This window comes from Aethalodelphis obliquidens, unplaced genomic scaffold, assembly GCF_003676395.1.
Source record: "Aethalodelphis obliquidens isolate GAN/ISIS:26980383/991018 unplaced genomic scaffold, ASM367639v1 scaffold70, whole genome shotgun sequence".
Lineage (NCBI taxonomy): Eukaryota > Metazoa > Chordata > Mammalia > Artiodactyla > Delphinidae > Aethalodelphis > Aethalodelphis obliquidens.
The window spans coordinates 4,625,894-4,644,721 of NW_020838014.1; the positions used below are offsets into that span (position 1 = coordinate 4,625,894).

At 47.1% G+C, this 18,828-nt stretch overlaps 1 protein-coding gene across 1 annotated transcript in view; it reads left to right on the plus strand.

Annotated features, from left to right (window-relative positions):
- ATP1A1 (ATPase Na+/K+ transporting subunit alpha 1) overlaps nucleotides 1-18,828 on the plus strand; it is a 33,264-nt gene that overhangs the window by 11,790 nt on the left and 2,646 nt on the right. The window contains exons 2-21 of the mRNA XM_027091098.1: nucleotides 182-286; nucleotides 981-1,040; nucleotides 3,314-3,517; nucleotides 4,171-4,284; nucleotides 4,674-4,808; nucleotides 4,921-5,038; nucleotides 5,500-5,768; nucleotides 6,297-6,495; nucleotides 6,751-6,860; nucleotides 8,786-8,920; nucleotides 9,608-9,800; nucleotides 11,067-11,242; nucleotides 13,543-13,679; nucleotides 14,528-14,678; nucleotides 15,280-15,448; nucleotides 15,594-15,748; nucleotides 16,354-16,477; nucleotides 17,640-17,785; nucleotides 17,900-18,030; nucleotides 18,320-18,421. Of these exons, the coding sequence (XP_026946899.1) occupies nucleotides 182-286; nucleotides 981-1,040; nucleotides 3,314-3,517; nucleotides 4,171-4,284; nucleotides 4,674-4,808; nucleotides 4,921-5,038; nucleotides 5,500-5,768; nucleotides 6,297-6,495; nucleotides 6,751-6,860; nucleotides 8,786-8,920; nucleotides 9,608-9,800; nucleotides 11,067-11,242; nucleotides 13,543-13,679; nucleotides 14,528-14,678; nucleotides 15,280-15,448; nucleotides 15,594-15,748; nucleotides 16,354-16,477; nucleotides 17,640-17,785; nucleotides 17,900-18,030; nucleotides 18,320-18,421 (2,933 nt within the window). The remainder of the gene's footprint in view (nucleotides 1-181; nucleotides 287-980; nucleotides 1,041-3,313; nucleotides 3,518-4,170; nucleotides 4,285-4,673; nucleotides 4,809-4,920; nucleotides 5,039-5,499; nucleotides 5,769-6,296; nucleotides 6,496-6,750; nucleotides 6,861-8,785; nucleotides 8,921-9,607; nucleotides 9,801-11,066; nucleotides 11,243-13,542; nucleotides 13,680-14,527; nucleotides 14,679-15,279; nucleotides 15,449-15,593; nucleotides 15,749-16,353; nucleotides 16,478-17,639; nucleotides 17,786-17,899; nucleotides 18,031-18,319; nucleotides 18,422-18,828) is intronic.

Genomic DNA, 18,828 nt, shown 5'->3' on the forward strand with positions numbered 1-18,828 from the left:
TATTAATCCTAGACTGCTGTTGAGTATGCAGCCTTAGAACATGTATTTCCATGGATATTAGCCCAGTGACTCTTCAAAATGATGTCTCTCCTAAAACTGCTGAAGATCCTTTCTCCACAATCTTGAGTTTCGAAATGCTGTTCTGAATTCACAACCACACGTTTCCCACATTCCTCTGTAGGTTGGACGTGATAAATATGAACCCGCAGCTGTTTCAGAGCATGGCGACAAAAAGAAGGCCAAGAAAGAGAGGGATATGGATGAGCTGAAGAAGGAAGTTTCCATGGTAAAGTACTAGGAGGAAGGCTGCTCTTTGTTCGTCTTAAAAATTAATTGTGTCTTACCTCCTTTGAGTGTTATGGTACCCCTCCCCCCAGTCATCCTTCAGTCAGAGACTTGCTTCATTTTCAAAGTAAAGAGATTACAGCAGTTGTACAGATTTTACTGAATTGTAGACGTTGCTATGGAAAAATTTCATTATAAAAGCCGTTAGAGGGTTGGACAAGTTACTCAACACTCCGGCATAACCAAAGGTCCACAGAGGAACTGTGGATGATATTATCGTGGGCCTTTGCTTTTGTGTTTCTGCATCATACTGAACACGGAGAACTTCCAACCTCTGCAGGCCGCGGAGGCGTCCACAGATGCGACCTGTCTATAATCTGCCTTGTCATCAGAGAAGGTAGATGAGGTCTCGTAGGTCTCTAAGACTGTTGGGTTTCTCTGACGACAGGTGGCAGACAGTCGGGCTGCCATCACACAGCTTGGGCCATTCTCCAGTGAAGACTATTCAGTAGGCAGCTGTATGGTTGCCAAGCCATTGGGCAGCAATGGTGGAAGTGTACTAACTTGTGCACTGAAGAAAAACTTGTCTTCTGAGCCTAATGATAGGAGTGATGATATTGATGCGTTTTAAAATCTTTTTGTTTGTTTGTTTTAATGGTACAGTGATTAATTCTTTTCCTTCTGTTTTCTCTTAGGATGACCATAAACTTAGCCTTGATGAGCTTCATCGCAAATACGGAACGGACTTGAGCCGAGTATGTTCTAATTGGTTGTATAGAATCCTGCTTTTGCCTATCCCGTTTTTCCCAGTATCACAGGCCTAACCTTAGGGACTCAAGGAGAACAAGGACAGCCACCATCTGAGTGTCTGCTACATGACGTGCACAAAGCTTGGGCCCATTTTTTGTTGTTGTTACAACATTGCTTCTGTTTTACGTTTTGGTTTTTTGGCTGCGAGGCATGTAGGATCTTAGCTCTCTGACCAGAGCTCAAACCCATACCCCCTGCATTGGAAGACCAAGTCTTAACCACTGGACCACCAGGGAAGTCCCAGGACCGGGGCTCTTATATGCTGTTTACTATTTTGTTTCCCCTGAAACTTTTTGGAAGTGCATGTTACTTTCCGCATCTTATAGCAGGTGACAGCCACTAGGTGGGAGTCCCAGGATTTGAAACTGAAAAGCTCCAAAGCCATGCTCATCCCCTGACCTTGTGATTACACATCTTCTCTTTACTCTTCTACATTTGTGAAATTGAGTTATTTCAACTAGTTGAATCTTGAACGATTCAGATTGTTGCACTTTTATCAGCTAGCTCATTGCTGTTTGTCAGAGCCTTTGGTTTATTCTGTCATTTATTTGAAACTTGTTTTTTGAACAGCTCAAAGAAACCTTTAAATAAAGTATGTATTGTGTATCCTTGTTATCGAGGGGATTTTGATATTAACTTTGCCACAGACAATATAAAAGTAAACAGTCAGGCGCAGGGGTGGAGTTTGTTATTTTCTAGACAATCACTAGAAAGTCTGAGGAATGACTAGAGCGCCAGCTAATATGTAGCTCTTGTTTCAATAAATTATCAAGAAGTTCTGAGAAGTCTGGGGGCCTTAAGCTCTGAGAGGAGGCCTGACTCTAAGACCCAGCAGGCAGTTCCTCTCTGCGCACATCACACGGGTCATCTCACTGGAGTTTTCATTAGATTCCTATGAAGTATGTTCTTTGGGACCCTAAGTTACTTAGGGTCTGTTTTCTTACTTGTAAAATGGGTTGTGGTGAGAATTAAGCAATTAATTGGAAGCACTGGATTGACTCAGTGCTCGACAAGTAGAGACAGCTCAGATGGTTGGTGGTGGTGGTGGTTATTCTGTCCAGGGACCACATCACGAACTTGAGGCAGGGGAGGGTCCTAAATAAGTCCTTGTTTTCCTTGAACCATTTCATGTTCTTTATCCCTTTCCCTATACTCCCTAGTTAACTCCAATATTAAAAATAACATGAAAACAAAATATATGTACACACTTCAGGCAAAAATGTGTTTTATGTCTTTTTTATGAGTTGGTATCCTATGATGAAAGTAATCACATTTTCCCCTCATGGCCGGGAGCCTCATGTCTCTTGTCTGCTGTCATTGCATCTTGGTTTTAAGGCCCATTAGAAAACAGCAGGGCCTCAGTACAGTGGATGCTTCTTCCAGTGAATACTTTTCAACTGACAGGTGTCCGGGGGGTTAGCTCAAATACGCACATGTGTGAACCCTTCCCTGCCAGACAAGTTCTTTTTTTTCGGTACGCGGGCCTCTCGCTGTTGTGGCCTCTCCCGTTGCGGAGCACAGGCTCCAGACGCGCAGGCTCAGCGGCCATGGCTCACGGGCCCAGCCGCTCCGCGGCATGTGGGATCTTCCCGGACCGGGCCACAAACCCGCGTCCCCTGCATCGGCAGGCGGACTCTCAACCGCTGCGCCACCAGGGAAGCCCCAGACAAGTATTTTAATTGCCGTCCAAAGAATAAAGTTCTATACTGAAGCTTGGCAAGTTAACCCAATAACAGGTTGGATTCTGACAGATATTTTTTTTCCTCCTTTGATATTAATAGAGTGATTCCCCCCCCGCGCCCCACCGTCCCTGACAGATTCAATACATAGGAAACTCTTAAGCTCTTAATTTGCAAAACTGAATCGATTAGTTAAGATTGATATCTTTTTGGTAAAAATGCAGTTTGGCATGAATCCCTTATCTAAAACTCGGAAGAGACCGGACCAGATTCCAGTCTGTCCGTGGATCAATTTTAAAAGAATTTTAGTTTGGGTGTTGTAGGTTCCTCAGGAAACTTGGGCTGTTGTCTGCCTGAACCGTTGCAGACGTGGGCGGGGGTTAGGCGGGGAATCATCAGAATTTTCCAGCTTCTACATTGCCCTGGGACATTTAGTTTTCTCCTCAACTCTTTTATTGCAGCTCCCCAGCTGTCAGGTGGCTATATTAGCTTGTAAGTCCTGAAGCAGTTTGTCTTATTTATGTTCCTCTATTTCTCAGGGCTTAACAACTGCCCGAGCTGCTGAGATCCTGGCCCGAGACGGTCCCAACGCCCTCACTCCTCCTCCCACAACCCCCGAGTGGATCAAGTTCTGTCGGCAGCTGTTTGGGGGGTTCTCAATGTTGCTGTGGATTGGAGCAATTCTTTGTTTCTTGGCCTATGGCATCCAAGCTGCTACAGAAGAGGAACCTCAAAATGATAATGTGAGTGCCGTCGTTTCTAATCTGGATTATTAGGTATGCATAAAGTATCCTCTGTCTTTGCCACCTACTTATTTTCAGTTACCACTGGTTACTTGATGGTTTTAAACACTGGGGAAAAGTAGCATCAGCAACGATTGCCTTCAAGGCCCATCCGTTCTTCCTTCTTCGTTTCAAGTTCTCTCTCCCATCTCCTGCCCTGTGTGTAGATGTTCTTCCAAGCTGGGCCTCTGCCCTGCATGTTGTTTCTGTGAACAAGCAGCTCTGCTCGGGCCCTGGCTCAGGTCTTGCTGCCACTGAGCGGAAGAGCACAGCTTTTAATATTGGAACATTACACACGTCCAGAAATGTTTGGTAGCCGTTCTTCAGAAGTCACAAGTTGTTTTGAAAATATCTTTCTTTAATAAAGCAGGAGAAACTGATTCATGGAGAATATTTCCCAAAGTCTGTCAAGCTAGTGACCAAGCGTCAGTGTGACTCCATTTCTGACACTCTTGTACACCGTCTCGCGGAAGATAAACATGAAGACATGAGTTCTGTATTTCTGAAGCCTTGATCTCTGTTAAAAGTCTGGTTTTTACTCAGTCGAAAATTAACTGAATGTTCCCAATTCTTTACCAAGAGCCATGCATCCTAACTTGTTTGTTCTGTCCCAGCTGTATCTTGGTGTGGTGCTGTCTGCCGTCGTCATCATAACTGGGTGTTTCTCCTACTATCAAGAAGCTAAAAGCTCAAAGATCATGGAGTCCTTCAAAAACATGGTTCCTCAGGTACCTGCCGCTTTGTCCTTCCCCATCAGGTGACTTGACAGCCCCAAGAATGTGAGCTGGTGTGAAGTTAAGGTTTTCCAAATATTCAGTGGCTCCATCAGAGAGAGGGGGATGCCTTCTCCCCACACCCAAAACCAGATCTATTTTTCTTATACCCCAAAAAGTGCGTGTCTTCCCTCTGAATGTACACAGCACGATGGCAACGTGCGGACTGCCTCATAGATAACTCGAGCAAGCTTCTGTAACTTGTATAAGTAAACAGACTGATATCTTTGCTGTACATTCAGATAATTAGGATTACAGATCATTTTGTAATTTTGACACTACCTTCCTGCTGGTATTGGTTTTTATCTGATGGAATGGTGTAAACTGTATTCTCCTTCCAAAAGCAAGCCCTCGTGATTCGAAATGGTGAAAAAATGAGCATAAATGCAGAAGAAGTTGTCGTTGGGGATCTGGTGGAAGTGAAAGGAGGGGATCGAATCCCTGCTGATCTCAGAATCATCTCTGCAAACGGCTGCAAGGTAGGTTTAAACAGAGTCTCCACAGTTCCGGACAGAGTGAGTTGAGTGGGCCAGCAGCCCGGGATGAGGCTCGTGTTGCTCACGTGACGCGTCTTACTTTTCTCACGGGCAGGTGGATAACTCCTCACTCACTGGAGAATCAGAACCGCAGACCAGGTCTCCGGATTTCACCAATGAAAACCCCCTGGAGACACGGAACATTGCCTTTTTTTCAACCAACTGCGTTGAAGGTAGACCGTTTTCAAGCACTCTTCAGCACGGCGTGGCATTTATTTTGGGCATTAACAACCACCACCAAAATAAACCCACGGCCACAATTTCTCTTTTTGTCTTATTGGCCCCATTTCTGACCACTTCAGTTAGGCACAGAGCAGAAGCAGTTGACTTGCTGGCAGGAAGACCCAGGAGGCCTTGGGGCTGTTTTTTCCCTCTTCCCTCCACCTCTGCGTGCCTCTTCTGTTGGCAGTGCTAAGCTAGCATGGGGTTCGGAGCCGCTGTCCTGCTAATGGAGAGAAATCCCTTTGCTACAGTCCCTATAGTTTAGAACAGATGGCGTGTACCACCAAGGAGCCGGCCCTTAAAAACATGCGTGTTTCTGTCTCTTTTTTTTTGAACCCGGCCAGGTAATTGTGCAGGTTCTGCGGCTTCATTGGTAAAATTTAGTACAATTCCCCCTCCTCCTCCTTTTAAGGTACTGCACGTGGCATTGTCGTGTACACGGGGGATCGCACCGTGATGGGCAGAATCGCCACGCTCGCTTCTGGGCTGGAAGGGGGCCAGACTCCCATTGCCGCGGAAATTGAACATTTTATCCACATCATCACGGGTGTGGCCGTGTTCCTGGGCGTGTCGTTCTTCATCCTTTCTCTGATCCTTGAGTACACCTGGCTTGAGGCCGTCATCTTCCTCATCGGCATCATTGTAGCCAACGTGCCAGAAGGTTTGCTGGCCACCGTCACGGTAAGAGGCTTGGGGAAGGCGATGCTCGCTCGCTCTGACGGCCTGCCTGAGTGTGAGAGCCATCCACTACCCTTTCCTCAGGGACTGCGGGGGCTGCCGACTTAGGTTTTTTTTGCATGTGTTTGTATGTGGGTTTTCTTCAGAGCCACCTGGTAGGGTTAGACAGTGAAAAGACCTCAGCATGTTTTTATACGGAAGATAGTAACCCAGAAGCATACTTTTTTTTTTCCTTGAATTTTATCACATGATCCAGAACAGTGTAGCACAGAAAAGAGAAGAACTTGGGGGTAAGTAGGGAAAACAGACTATGGTACATCCTGGATATTTTCACTTTTCTTAATAGCCTGCTTTTTGGAGAGGGGTGGGGGAAGCCCCACATACACGTTACCGTTATTATTTCCTCCAACTTCAGAGGAAGCTTGGAGAGATTTAGTTTTAGGCAAATTTCTCCCGTGTTAGGGGGTCGCCAGAGTTAGTATGGAACGGCCGCCTGGTCAAGTTAGAAGTAATCTGGCCCCAACGCTTTAGGTGTGCCTGACCCTGACCGCCAAGCGCATGGCCAGGAAGAACTGCTTAGTGAAGAACCTGGAGGCTGTGGAGACCTTGGGGTCCACGTCCACCATCTGCTCAGACAAAACCGGAACCCTGACCCAGAACCGGATGACGGTGGCCCACATGTGGTTCGACAATCAGATCCACGAGGCCGACACGACGGAGAATCAGAGTGGTAAGCCCAGGGCCCGGCCCACACCTGAGCCTACCTGCTTGCTTGCTTTTTATCATTTGGTAAAGAGTCAGGGTTTTAGATGGTTTAGGTTTTTTGTCTTTTGGGGTTTTGTTTGCATGTCAGTACAAACATGGTTGGAAAATGCCTAAAACCTGACTAGTTTTGTTCATTGGGAAATGAGACGTGTCACCTCACGTTTCTGTGGGCCCTTAGTACAAAGCCAGTGCATTATTTTCCTCTTTTTGCTTTCACCAGGTGTCTCATTCGACAAGACCTCGGCCACCTGGCTCGCTCTGTCCAGAATTGCAGGGCTTTGTAACAGGGCCGTGTTCCAGGCTAACCAGGAGAACCTGCCTATCCTGAAGGTCGGCTCAGCAGTTCTGTTAAGGTTGCCTTTGAGGTGTGCAGATGCCACCCAAGAACCACCACCTGAGGGTTCTGTTTGAAGAGCACGTGACCTTTGGGGGCTGTAGAGTAATTGGGACACTTGGAATGGTCCATGGGATGCTTTGCTATGTGTAACTTGAGTTGTGTTGCCTGTAGACCCCAAACACTTTGAGTACCCTGCGGTCAATATAGGTCAGTAAAAGTGGAATATACAGTAAAAACTGACCAAAGAGGAGTTGGAGGAGGTGGGAGGCAATCTTTACTGGTGAAAAACCTAATTAGTAAAATCCAGCTTTACTCCTCTTTTGAGTTTATGTGATGATCACCTAACCTAGCAGACAGTGAGGGCTACTTTTGTGACTTAAGGATTGCATTTGCATATTAGGATACAGCAGATTCCAGTCAATCCCTTAAGCCATTTATTTTCTTAAAATAGCTCAGTTATTTCTCTTATCTTATTTGTTCTTAGCTGGCTACTAATGTTGCAGAAATAAGCTAAGCGTAGCCCGGTGGAATTTGCATGAAATTTGAAATGACTGAGAGATTTTTCTGTGTGGCCCAGTAAAGACTTGGTCCCAGAAAGGTCACAAGCTGCACAAGGTCCTTGCGGACAAGAGGAGCTGCATGGGGCCCTCTGGGCGGCTCCCTCTCCCCAAAGCTGCCTGTGGTGGTTCTGGGTCGAAACTGGGTTGTCGAAGAGAATGTGGCTCCGACGGAACCGAGATGGCTTCTGTTGTGAAGATAGGATTCCTTTATTCTTTAAAGGAGATTCTCTTGGCTTGAATTGATGTTGTTTTGAGGAGGATGTTGTTGATCTTGGGATAAAACTTGAGATGCCAGCTTCATCGTTTTTCTTACCTCAAAGTGGAAATTTTCTAGTCTTTGAGCACAGGGACTCATAAATATCCAGTCTTGCTCATTTAAAAGCTCCAGAAAGGTAGCATAAGATGTTATTTCTAAGTTATTTCAGGGGGATAATGCCATTAGTGGCATTATCAAAAAAAAAAAAAAAAAAAAAAAAAGGCATGCAGCCCTATTCTGCTTTAGTAACTGGCCTTTATTAAAGTGATCCCACTTATTTCATGCTTCTTACCAAACTTCACCAGATTTCTCGTTAAACAGGGCTACTATATTTGTAAATGAGCATAAACTTGATATTTGCACGTGCGGCCTGGCATGCCAGAGTTCTAAAATGTTTATCTGTGTAAAAGTTTGCTGTAGCCGAAAATGTTTTTAGTATGTCAAAATATAAGTGTTACAGTGTATCACACAAAATATATGTGTTACCGAACATGTACGCATTAACTAAAATGGTGGCTGATTACATTACCGTTGGAGCTAAAAATAGCTTTCAGTTCGTATCGTTCAGGCCCAGACAATCCTGCACAATTGAATTAGTTTAGAATGTGAAGTCCTGTTTTGCCCTTGACACAGACAGCTTGCCCGCCGTCCTGAGAACCCAAGGCGTTTTCTTTTTTAAATTGCAGGGCAGTGAAGGGTACCGTAAATATTTACATTCTCACTCTGTATTTTCAGATTCATAACTAGAAATAGGTGGTTGGGAATGGTTGGCTTTGAGACTTCTCAGCAGGCCCAGGGAAGGTAAAAAAAAGGCCGGAGTAGGCTGGAAGAGTGTGTTGTGCTTCTCCCAAGCGTAGGTGATACCTTCTTGCGCCGGTTTGGGGGGGGGCCTCTGGGTGGGGTGGGAGGCCAGGAGGCTGGCAAGGAGGAGGTTGGAGTTTAGGGGCTATGACGCCGTGGTCACTCGCCACAACTGTGCTCCTCCTTGCCAGCTCCCCTCTCCTCCTGACGGGTGGGAAGACGTTCTGAGTCTTCTCTGGCTTTCAGGGATGCCTGGGTAGAGCGCTTTCAGGGTGACTAACAGAGGCGTCTCTGTTCACAGCGGGCTGTTGCAGGCGATGCGTCCGAGTCCGCGCTCCTGAAGTGCATTGAGCTGTGCTGCGGTTCTGTGAAGGAGATGAGAGAGAGATACACCAAGATCGTTGAGATACCCTTCAACTCCACCAACAAGTACCAGGTCTGAGGGTCTGGGGAGCTTGTGGGGGGTCCGAGGGGACAGACGAGAAGGACATACGCTGGAAAAAGATCCATCATCCCTTTTGGAATTTTCCACGCTGAACTGCTTTCTAGAAACGAATGAGTCACAGCCTTTATGAATGCTTTAACTTTACATCTTACCCTGACTCCTCCGTATAGAAAATCCTAATCTATTTGAGTATTAGTAGCATAAATGAAGCCTCTTCTAATACGTCGTCCGGGCCCTTTTGAATTCTCACTTGTCGCTTGGAGTGGGTGTGGGCGTTTGGAGAGGGGCTGGGTGGGGCTGCAGGTGCACACACGTGTGCCAGTCCCTTTTCTGAATTTTCTTCGGAAAAATCGTGTACATGAACACGTGTCAGGGATGTATGAGCACCTCGCCACGTTTGTTTCTTCTGTAGCATTCAAAGTGTGTTACAAGGTGCGAGACACTTCAAAGTTCAGAAATAGGGCATCTTGGATATTTTTGAAAACAACTACTAGGGACTTACCTGGTGGTCCAGTGGTTAGGACTCCACCCTTTCACTAACAGGGGCCTGGGTTCCATCCCTGGTCGGGGAACTAAGATCCCACAAGCTGCGCGACGCGGCCAAAAAAAGAAAAAAATTCCCTCCCTGGGCTGTCCGGCCCAGCCGTCCATCGTTTGCATCTCCACCGTCCTTCACAGTTGTCCATCCACAAGAACCCCAACACAGCTGAGCCCCGGCACCTGCTGGTGATGAAAGGTGCCCCGGAAAGGATCCTGGACCGCTGCAGCTCCATCCTCATCCACGGCAAGGAGCAGCCCCTGGACGAGGAGCTGAAGGACGCCTTTCAGAACGCCTACCTGGAGCTGGGTGGTCTTGGAGAGCGCGTCCTGGGTATGCAGATAGCCTGGCAACAGGGCCGCAGACAAGTCTGGGAGACGATTGCAAGTTACTGGGTTAACCTCTGTTTCTCGTTAACTTCCCTTTACTTGCCCCCTATTGTTTTGAAAACAATAAGCGCTGGAGACACTGGGCAGCAAAATGCTGCTGGTTTGCTTCTGACTCGGACTTTGACCTTTGGTCTCGTGCTGGTCAGTTCTGTTTGCTCAAAAAAAGAGGGGAAAAGAGTTTTATGATCTGGCTTTTGTTGCTGTGCCCGTGATCTGTAAACTTAACGAAATGAAAAGGAATTCCCTAGGGCATCTAGAATAAAGCCACTTCCTGACTGCCACGGAATGGCTGTGAATTTACACGGGCACTTGTGCCGCCAGCGCATAAATTAGATGAACGGTAAACTCGGGGCCCAGGATGCCACCTGTCCTTCCTGCTCTGTCAGCCACCTCGGATTAGAAGTACATTCACCCACTGTGTCATTGAGAAAGTGGCATTTATAATCTTGTAGGTTGACAGATAAAAATTCGTTATTGATGTAATTCTTCTGTTCTTAGTTTGGGTAACTTAGAACTGGTCCCTTACTCATGTTCTTACCTGCTCTCATCTAACTTGAGGTGTCTTAAGTCTCTATCCAACTGAAGGGTCGCTCTTAAGTGGTTTTTGTTTCTGCACCTCCCACCCCAGAGTAGAAGCAGCCTCTCTTATATGAACTCCACTTGATACCACTTTAAAGTACACTGTAACCTTCACACAACATCGAAAGAAATATCCTGAATATCATGATTCTTGTGTGAACAGTAATACTAGATATAAACCCCTTGGGCAGAACGTGTCTGATCTGCATTTATCCTCAAAGAAGCTGGCACGATGGCCCACGTGGGTGCTCAGCGGTATACCTTGGTTAGATGAACAGTGAGCAGAGATGTGGCCTTGATTTTTCCCAGAGATGGAAGTGGAGACAAATAATGACATGACGTGCCACGTCTCAGTAACTGAGTGGGCAGGTCTAGGAGCCGGAAACCCTGGTGCCAGAGTCAGTCTGCTCTACATTGAACAAAGCCTCTTCCTCTGAGGCTTAGTGATGGATTCTGTCTTTTGCACAGTTTTTCTTCTAGGCATTCTGTGTCATTCATAAACGATCGATAAAACTCACTTGGTTATAAATGTAGACTTTAAAAAACCTTCCAAACTAAGTGAATAATAAGTCGCTGTCCTGCTGCTGCCTCTGTTACTAGAAGTCCTCACAGGCTCCCTGCCCTCCTGCAGGTTTCTGCCACCTTTCCCTGCCAGATGAACAGTTTCCCGAAGGCTTCCAGTTTGACACCGATGATGTGAATTTCCCTGTTGATAATCTCTGCTTTGTGGGCCTCATCTCCATGATCGACCCACCACGGGCTGCCGTCCCTGATGCCGTGGGCAAATGTCGAAGTGCTGGAATTAAGGTAATGCCCCGCCCCCCTTTTTGGCATCCCCTCTCAGCAGCTCGGGGCACCCTACTTAGTGACATTGCCTTGTGGGGTCCATGTGGCAGCTGGTGTTTCTCACCTGGAGTATCAATTTCTCATCTCCAAAGCTTTTTAGTTACCACCAGAGAAGACCAACTGGTATTAAAATGTTGGTGTAAACTGCAGAAGAGGGAATAAAAAAAAAAAAAATCAGCTTTTTAAGGGAAATGTAATGTAGCAAATTAAAAAGAGCAGAAGACTTGGTAAGTTTTTTTTTTTTTAATAAAATAAATTTAAAAGTAGTATGGTTTAACATATTCAACAAAGTTACATAGGCACTTTTTTTTTCCTTTAATATCTTTATTGGAGTATAATTGCTTAACAGTGTTGTGTTAGTTTTTGCTGTATAACAAAGTGAATCAGCTATACATATACATATATCCCCATATCCCCTCCCTCTTGCATCTCCCTCCCACCCTCCCTATCCCACCCCTTAGGTGGTCACAAAGCACTGAGCTGATCTCCCTGTGCTATGTGGCTGCTTCCCACTAGCTGTCTGTTTTACGTTTGGTAGTGTATATATGTCCATGCCACTCTCTCACTTCGTCTCAGCTTATCCTTCCCCCTCCCCGTGTCCTTAAGTCCATTCTCTACGTCTGTGTCTTTATTCCTGTCCTGCCCCTAGGTTCTGAAGAACCTTTTTTTTTTTTAGATTCCATATATATGTGTTAGCATACGGTATTTGTTTTTCTCTTTCTGACTTACTTCATTCTGTATGACAGTCTCTAGGTCCATCCACCTCACTACAAATAACTCAATTTCATTTCTTTTCATGGCTGAGTAATATTCCATTGTGTATATGTGCCACATCTTCTTTATCCATTCATCTGTCGATGGACACTTAGGTTGCTTCCATGTCCCGGCTATTGTAAATAGAGCTGCAGTGAACACTGTGGTACATGACTCTTTTTGAATTATGGTTTTCTCAGGGTATATGCCCAGTAATGGGATTGCTGGGTCGTATGGTAGTTCTGTTTGTAGTTTTTTAAGGAACCTCCACACTGTTCTCCATAGTGGCTGTATCAATTTACATTCCCACCAGCAGTGCAAGAGGGTTCCGCTTTTCTCCACACCCTCTCCAGCATTTATTGTTTGTAGACTTTTTGATGATGGCCATTCTGACCGGTGTGAGGTGATACCTCATTGTAGTTTTGATTTGCATGTCTCTAATGATTAGTGATGTTGCTCATCCTTTCATGTGTTTGTTGGCAGTCTGTATGTCTTCTTTGGAGAAATGTCTATTTAGGTCTTCTGCCCATTTTTGGATTGGGTTGTTTGTTCTTTTGATATCGAGCTGCATGAGCTGCCTGTATATTTTGGAGATTAATCCTCTGTCAGTTGCTTCGTTTGCAAATATTTTCTCCCATTCTGAGAGTTGTCTTTTCGTCTTGTTTACGATTTCCTTTGCTGTGCAAAAGCTTTTTAAGTTTTATTAGGTCCCATTTGTTTATTTTTGTTTTTATTTCCATTTCTTTAAGAGGTGGGTCAAAAAGGATCTTGCTGTGATTTATGTCATAGAGTGTTATTTTGAAATATTTGCCTTGTTCTAAATTAATACACTTCATGCAGTGAATGGCATGTGTTGTGTGTTTTCAGTTAACTGGTTTTGGAAGGAATGTTTGGTGTACTCTGTATTGGTCTTAAGTTGCAGAGTATGGTTCAGGTGCGCTGATACAGCGTGGTTCAGTGTAGTTCGTGTGGTCTGTCTTGTTGCTGGCTGTTTGATTCTCCGCCTTGTCATTCTCATGAGTACTACTGCCCTGAAAACTTTGTAAAAATTATCCTCCTACCACCTCGACCGTATTCTAAATATAATCTGGGGTCAGAAAGAGCAGTGACTGATTTGAATTCTTGTTACTTACTGCTTTCCCTCCAGATTGGGCCAGTTTCAGAATGCTGACCCTTTACTCACCAGCATCAGATGTTTATCGTTTTTTTGTTGTTGTTGGTTTCAGTAAATTTGAGTATTTTTCTGTGATGGTGTAAAAGGACAAAGATACTGTTTACTCTGTGTGATTGTGCGCCAAGATGAAAGCTGGGTATTGCTTTGTGTCTTCTGTGAACTCACGTCTATATTTCGGGCTAGTTCGTGTTTATCGGTTTTATATTTGCATTTCTTTCCCTTTGATATTACAAGCCGAATCATCCTTGACATTTATTCTTGCGTACTCGTAAGACTTCTCAAGGTCATTTGCCAGGCAGCTGCGTTCAATAAATCGTCCTCTTCCTTGTCACAGGTCATCATGGTCACCGGAGACCATCCAATCACAGCCAAAGCCATTGCCAAAGGTGTGGGCATAATCTCGGAAGGAAACGAGACTGTAGAAGACATCGCTGCCCGCCTCAACATTCCAGTGAGCCAGGTGAACCCCAGGTAAGGCAGGAAGGTCAGACCCCTGTTGCCTTGAATGTGCAGGTGCTGGAAGTTGGGCATCTTCAGCTTGGTTCTACACAGTTTTCTTCTAGGCTTGCTCTGGGTTAGGGACGCCCCTCCAGTGCCAGAAAACAGCCTTGTTCCTAGGGAGGGTTTTCAATAAGAGCGGTCACCATAAGCAACACTTAGATGGTGCCTGCCGTTCTAAGCACTTGCTGCGGTACCTGCGAAGGTGGGTGATACTCCCACCTTGCGGAGCAGGGAGGCTGAGGCCGAGTCACGCAGTACACTCGGCAGTCTAGCTTCTGAGTTCACACTGTTAACCACTGCGCATATGGCCCTGCACCCAGCACCTTGTCATTTTCAGGTCCACACTAACAAAATAAAATGGGCAAGGCACCATTGTCCAGGTAGCTCAGGCCAGAAAGGGAGATTTTGGTAATAAAGTAGAATAGATAACTTGAGACAACTTTGTTTTTAATGTTTTGTTCAGGTTTAGGGCCGCCCCCACTCACCCCCAGCCAAACCCTACTTTGGGTTTGGTTTTCCGTCAGCTCTGTCACCGCCTAAAACTTAGTTATGTTATTTCAATGCGTCTTATAAAGATGGGGAAAGGAAGATGAGAGGCAGGCCTGCCCAGTGATTATTGTGAGTCTTGAATGAGATAATATATATGAAAATGCTTTGTAACCTGTAAAACACTGCACAGATAATACACAATGGGGACAGTTCCCTCTGGCTTCGTGGTGTTTACGAAGTGTTCTGCGTAGTGTGGCAACATTCCTTCTTGGGGATGAGCACCGTGCTGGTGACGTGACAGGTGACTTGTCTTTCGGTCCTAATGGTAGGGATGCCAAGGCCTGCGTGGTACATGGGAGTGATCTGAAGGACATGACTTCCGAGCAGCTGGATGACATTCTGAAGTACCACACGGAGATCGTGTTTGCCAGGACCTCTCCGCAGCAGAAGCTCATCATTGTGGAAGGCTGCCAGAGACAGGTCAGCGCACAGCCGGGGCCGGGCTCTTTCAGGCGCCACTGACCTCGGTGAAGGCAGTTCCAGTAAAAACAAAAAACAAAGCAACAGTGGTGGAAACATGAGCCAGTTTCTCTCGGTCTCGGTATACACGTGCCAGTGAGACACTCCAGGCATAGAGAGAAGGGTGGTGACTGGCTCACGGCTCAGCCGAGACAGGGACTCCACTGCACAGGTCTTCGCTGTGGCCCACGGCCGGAGCTTCGGCACTCGCCTGGAGTAGCAGAGCAGGGTCCTAATGTGTACACTGGAGATGTGACTGTCCAGGAGACTCGCATCCCAGACCTGGGAAAGACCTGGGGGTGGGGGTGGGGGGGCTTTCCAAAGCGCCACTCACCCAAGTCATGACTTGGAGTAGCCCTTGTGAACAAGGTAAGGGACACATCTGCTGTCACTCCTGGACTCTGGCTGTGTGCATTCCTGGCTGAGACGGTTCCGCGTCTCTGTAGAGTCTCAGTGGGAAAGGAGCAGTGTCTGTCTTGAGAGGCGACTGGAGGCTGCACCTCCCTTATACCCATCGCTAGACTACACGATTCCTAACCCGCATCCCTCCTTTTTCCGGCAGGGCGCCATTGTGGCTGTAACTGGCGACGGTGTCAATGACTCTCCGGCTTTGAAGAAGGCTGACATCGGGGTTGCCATGGGGATTGCTGGCTCAGATGTGTCCAAGCAAGCTGCCGACATGATTCTCCTGGACGACAACTTTGCCTCAATTGTGACTGGAGTAGAGGAAGGTGAGAGTGCTGCGTGTAAGGCGACCACCAAAACCTCACCCAGGTGCTGCCGAGCCGTGTCCGTGTCTGTGCGCTTAAGGGGTGTGTGCAGGATCTGGTCCCTCCCATTAAGCTCTACGGTAAAAACAGTCTTTTGCTTTCGTAGGTCGTCTGATTTTTGATAACTTGAAGAAATCCATTGCCTACACCCTCACCAGTAACATTCCAGAGATCACCCCCTTCCTGATATTTATTATTGCCAACATTCCACTACCCCTGGGGACTGTCACCATCCTCTGCATCGACTTGGGAACAGACATGGTGAGTGACTGTCACGGCTTCCACACATCATAGTGTTAAGGTGTGGCATTAGCATGCACCGCTGTGCTCTCTGGGTCCCCGTGGCCACTGTAAGGAAAAGAAATTCTCGGTAGTGACATTTCCAACGTGTGGCAGCCTCAGCATCAAAGACCGAGTGTTATCGTTCCTCAAGACAGCTGACAACATCTATTTATCAGATAGAAATCTTCCCTTTTGTATAATTTCGCCCCCCCTTTTTTTTTTTTTTGAAAGTGGGACTCGTAATATCTCATGTTATGAAAAACTTTTTTTTTTCTTTTTTTTTGCGGTACGCGGGCCTCTCACTGTTGTGGCCTTTCCCATTGCGGAGCACAGGCTCCAGACGCGCAGGCTCAGCGGCCGTGGCTCACGGGCCTAGCCGCTCTGTGGCATGTGGGATCTTCCCGGACCGGGGCACGAACCCGTGTCCCCCGCATCGGCAGGCAGACTCTCAACCACTGTGCCACCAGGGAAGCCCATGAAAAACATTTTTTAAAGGGAGGGCAAGAATTTTAAAACAAAAGGTTCACAACATCAGCTTGCTGGTTTCTGATCATTTTAAATCCCTTCTCACCCCTCCTCCCCAGGTTCCTGCCATCTCCCTGGCTTACGAGCAGGCTGAGAGCGACATCATGAAGAGACAGCCCAGAAACCCCCAGACGGACAAACTCGTGAACGAGCGGTTGATCAGCATGGCCTACGGACAGATTGGTGAGCCGGCAGATTTAAAGTATCTGGAGGGGTGGTGTCTGCCTTCTGAGACTTCAAGTGTTGGGTGACTTTCAAATCTAGGATGAGCCATGACCTAGGGTGAGACTGGGGATTTTTTTTTAGATTCCTTTCCAAGTGAAAATAAATCTTTTGCCGTCTGCCAAGAACCCATAGTTCTCTAGACTGGGCACCTGCGACTGGGCTCATCTGCCCTAGGACTGAGGGTGCCCCTGCTCACAGAGCCTGTCCAGTGCCAGGCACAGTTCCTTAACTCAAAGGCGGCTTTTCCTGGGGAAGCCTAGTATCTGTCACTTATTTGACTCTGCAAACCCTAACTCACTGTCCAGAGTTTGCAGGTTTGGCTAATAGGTCACTGCCAAGCGGCTACTCTGCACACCCACTCTCCCCACCCCCAGTGCTTGATTTCTGTTCCACCAGTGGCGCATGACCAGCTCACAGGTGGTCTAGGCGGTGGGCAGTGAAAATACCCTTTGATCCTAAATCCTCTGCCTTTAGGAAAACTTGGTGAAGCCACCATTAGCAACTTGTTCTTCTGGAGTAATGGGTTACATCACTGCGAACACTCGGGTAAAATGGGACAGATTAGTACATTATGGAAACGTGGAAAAGATTGATTTGACAGTTGCTGACAACAAAGTAATTGGCTGATGGCCAGAAAGGCCTAATTTTGAGCAGAAGGAAGACTGTGTCCAGAGCATGGGATGAAATCCCACCCCAGGAAGTTGAGGGCATAGTGATTGGATTGGGTCCTGGGGGGAACGACCCTGAAAATGGGGGAGGAGGAAGATTAGGTCAGAAAGTGCCGCTTTCATGATCTCCACAGCGGCTGGGAAAAAGGCGGTGTGCAAACATGTTGAGACATGGGAGGGAAAGTCATAATGTTTCAGAAATTAAAATGTAGGGAAATGGATTTTTACCCCCAAGGGTCATGCCCTTATAGAAGCAGATGATCGAGTAATAGAGATGGGTGTTTAAGAGCAAGGCCCGGGTACCGTCTTTTAAGCTCTAAAAAGTGACTCATAGTGGAGCGGGTTTGAGCGAGGAGTGTGTCCCGGGTCGTCCGTCCCACCGGTCATAGCCTGTGAGTGACCAAGACCTTCCTCCAGGCCCTGGCATTCAAGTTGTCTTTCCAACCTCTCAGGTATGATCCAGGCCCTGGGGGGCTTCTTCACTTACTTTGTGATTATGGCTGAGAACGGCTTCCTCCCGACTCACCTGCTGGGCGTCCGAGTAGACTGGGATGACCGCTGGATCAACGACGTGGAAGATAGCTACGGGCAGCAGTGGGTGAGTGAGGGCTGCCCGCCTGACCAGTGCTGGACGGAGCTCCTCCAGCCCCACGGGGTGGGGCCACATGGCCTCCGGACACACATGCTCATCTGTCTGCCTTATGCATTTCAGACCTACGAACAGAGGAAGATCGTGGAGTTCACCTGCCACACCGCCTTCTTTGTCAGCATCGTGGTGGTGCAGTGGGCCGACTTGGTCATCTGCAAGACCAGGAGGAATTCTGTCTTCCAGCAGGGGATGAAGTGAGTAGGGCACAGTCAGGGGGTTCTGGCTCAAAGAAGGGGTCTGGTGACATCTAAACCCTTTGCCAAAAGCCCAGCACCTGACACCCAGGGCAGAGTTTCTGGAAACTTATTTGTGGAGCAAATTGAGGAAGCAAAATGTTTTCTAGGTTTTTTCATCTGACCTCAGTCAGGTTCCTAAGTACAACTAATAATACATAAAGACATCGACCTGCCATTTGACACGTAGCATTAGAAGATACACTTCTGTTTGTGTTTTTTAACTTTTCCCCACTCCTTGTTTTTTTAGGAACAAGATCTTAATATTTGGCCTCTTCGAAGAGACGGCCCTTGCTGCTTTCCTTTCCTACTGCCCTGGAATGGGTGTTGCCCTGAGGATGTACCCCCTCAAGTAAGTCCATCCTCTTCTAGCTCCAGAAAGTGGGAAATAGTAAGTGTGGCTTTTACTCTCATGACACACGTTAGTAGCTGTTATTTTGGGAACTCTTGGGTGATGTGTACAAGAGTTCCTCTGGATTAGAAAATGAGGAAAGGCTGACTCAGTAATGCAGACCAGCAAATCCCCAGACTGTGCTTAGGATTTGCTGTCACTAGGGCCAGCCGGGCTCTGGCCCTTGGGCTTGCTCACCAGCCAACTGCACTGAGCGCTCAGGTCCCCCATGGCCACAGCCCTGTCGTCTTGAGGCCAGTGGGGGATATGCTGGAGTTTGGGGGCACAGGTTCCAGTCTTGATTGGCCCACCCAGTCACTGCGTCGCCTGGCAAGTCCCTCACCTCTGTGGGCCTCTGACTCTTCTGC